Here is a 2700-nt window from a genome sequence, read left to right on the forward strand (position 1 = left end):
CTAGGACTAGTTAAGGGTTATGAGTTTTATTTATTGTGAGTGTTATTGCTTTGTAGTAAGCTTGAGAGTTTCCTTTTTCATTTCGAGGAAGTGAGATTGTATACACTAAAGAGAGAGAGTGTCTTGTAAGAAAACGGTTATAAACTTAAATACAAGAGTAATAATAGTGCCAAAGTGAGTTATATCATGGATCACTTGTGATCTAAGGTTCTCATTTGTATTGGTAAAATCTTTCTATAGCACATTTTGAATTTCTTTCTTCCGCAAGCTCTAATTCCAAGCCGTGCTTAGACTTGATTCGTGAAAAAACTAGAAGATCCGACATTCATTTACTATGAATTTGCGGAAGAATTTTGTCTTCCGGTTGTAAACACGTAATGGGCAGTTTATAATGCACTACCATAAAAGCGCACGACTTTGTCTTTCTTGCATGATTACGAATGGGAAAAAATTCATCCGAAAACCCGTAATAATTAAAAAAGTTATTCACAAACTTGCGCTATCACTTTTTGTGTGTATATAAGTTAATAAATGCTGTCGTCACAAAAAGAGCTGATTTCATCCGTTGAAAAATTGAGCTTAAAGGAGATCAAAGTCAAGACGCCGGCCCAATTTCTTGAAAGCCCAAGCCCAACACAGCCAACCCATTAATACTTCCAAGTTCCAATGTACCAGTACTGTACACTTGTATAATTATTTAGAATCAATCTAAGTAATGAATAACACAGTTGGAATTTAGTGGGAAATGCAGAACGCAAGGATCTTGATCCTCTACTCTTCCTTATCAGCAGCTTATCAAAAAGAACAACTGCATTTTCATTTCCGATACCTTCATTTTTCTACTATGCACAGAATGAGAAACACAATAACATTGACTTAGCTTATTATACCATCAAAGACCTTTGAATTTTTCTTGTGCCTTCTTAATTTGGGGCTCACCCCAATCCACTTCTGGATAAGCTCAAACACAGTTTTATCACACAGCAGCTCTCTGTGTCTTGAAGCTACTGCAACTCTTTCTCTAGCATCCAAACCATCTGCCATGGCTGATTCACTTGGCACAGTTTCATCTCCATCCACAGATGAATACTCAGGCTACCAAAAAAGTGTTAAATCAGCATATCTTTAACCAAATAAAAACAAATTTTATCAAAGGACTAGAGTTTTTCACCAGTATATTGCAGATTTCAGATGGATTTGAGACAGGCGAATCTTGTGAACCATAACTGCATTCAACAAATATAAATCATTTTTGAAGGAAAAGAGTATTGTTGTAAAAAGTGGAAGAACAAAGCGATTACTTACCACACATTAAATGGAGTGTCATATGAAATTCCGTAGATGTTGTAAAAAGTGACTCCTTTAGGTAGTTGAGCATTGTTAAGAACTCGTCGTGTTTCAGTTGCCCATTTATATATTTCATTGTTGAAAGGAAGAGCTATTGTTTTGCCATCAAAGCTCAACTGAATCATGTTTATAAGAGAAAAAAAATATGACATCAGAAAATATTCTGGTTGTATCATATTCAGGCCTTTCTTTGTACCTCATTGTTCTTCAATGCTTCTTCGAACAAGCTGGAACAGTCAGCTGGTCCGTATGATTTGAGTTCAGCTGGAGAATCTTTATCTTTTTCAGATTCCTTGCTCCAAACTTGAATTAAAGGTTTCTTATTCCACTTGAATCCTGGATTTGGTAGCATTTCATATATGGATGGGCACTCAATCAGCTACAAACAGGTTTCAATATTCAAAATATAAATTAATCCAAGAGCCAGCATCAAAGAAGAACAAGTTTAATCCTACATTCACTAAATTGCTAAAAATGGTATGAGATTTAAAAAAGATTACCAATTGATGCATTGTCCACCTCGATACAAAGAAATAGCTCGGAAATCCTTCAACAAATTGCAACCCTGTTATGAGAGCATCATTAATGCATCCTGGAGCACCTGTATAATATGCAGCAAGTGCATCGACATTAATACTTATGTATAAGCACACCCATTCAATATACTGATTTATAGTTGACAGTTAAAATGATCAAAACAAAGCATTAACCACAACTGAGTCATGACCTTGAAATGGGCAACCGAGGCAAATCCACTTATTCACGTACTTTGCAAATATCTGACGAGGAAAAAACTAAACCATTAAGCACCATCTTGATACCTTTATCCACAGAAAAGAACATAATGAACAAATTTCTTGCGAAGATGATTGAACTAATCTAGAAAAGTATAGATACTCACATCTGGGTAAAGTGACATGAAGCACTTGACAAGTAATCCTCCCATAGAATGTGATATTATAGTCACTTTTCTACCGCCAGAGGCTTTATATGCAGTCTCTAACTTCACCTTCAGACCTTCCATTGATTTACCAATCCTGCCAGAAGGGTTTTTTTTTATATAAAACTCTCAAAATCTAAGGTGTGGAGATCTTATCAGTTACCTATTGCTTTGTCGAAAATCATATCCAAATCCAAACAATGTGACACCTTTCTTGTATCCACAGTCAAGCAGCATATCGATCATATCATGGAAATAATATACCTCGCTCAAATGCATTAACTTCACCAACTGGACAAAACATTAAAGAAGGGGGAAAGTTAACATCGTCACATGATAATCAACTCAGGAAACTCAGCAGTTCAATCGAAGTATCATTATAAGAAATCTCACAAAAGAAGGATCCAAAATGT

At 35.5% G+C, this 2700-nt stretch overlaps 1 protein-coding gene across 1 annotated transcript; it reads right to left on the reverse strand.

Annotated features, from left to right (window-relative positions):
- Nucleotides 1-211: 211 nt before the first annotated feature.
- LOC141250736 (uncharacterized) lies at nt 212-2578 on the reverse strand (the record flags this gene model as incomplete). The annotated part of the gene is made up of 9 exons (XM_073670069.1): nt 212-309; nt 891-1095; nt 1172-1226; nt 1306-1463; nt 1544-1726; nt 1848-1948; nt 2075-2126; nt 2249-2384; nt 2451-2578. Coding segments are annotated over 9 exons (1116 nt in total), but the record flags the coding sequence as incomplete, so codon positions are not given.
- Between the last annotated feature and the right edge of the window lie 122 nt (nt 2579-2700).

Source organism: Phyllobates terribilis, unplaced genomic scaffold, assembly GCF_046119375.1.
Source record: "Phyllobates terribilis strain yellow unplaced genomic scaffold, ASM4611937v1 Scaffold_6067__1_contigs__length_47030, whole genome shotgun sequence".
In the NCBI taxonomy this organism is placed as follows: domain Eukaryota; kingdom Metazoa; phylum Chordata; class Amphibia; order Anura; family Dendrobatidae; genus Phyllobates; species Phyllobates terribilis.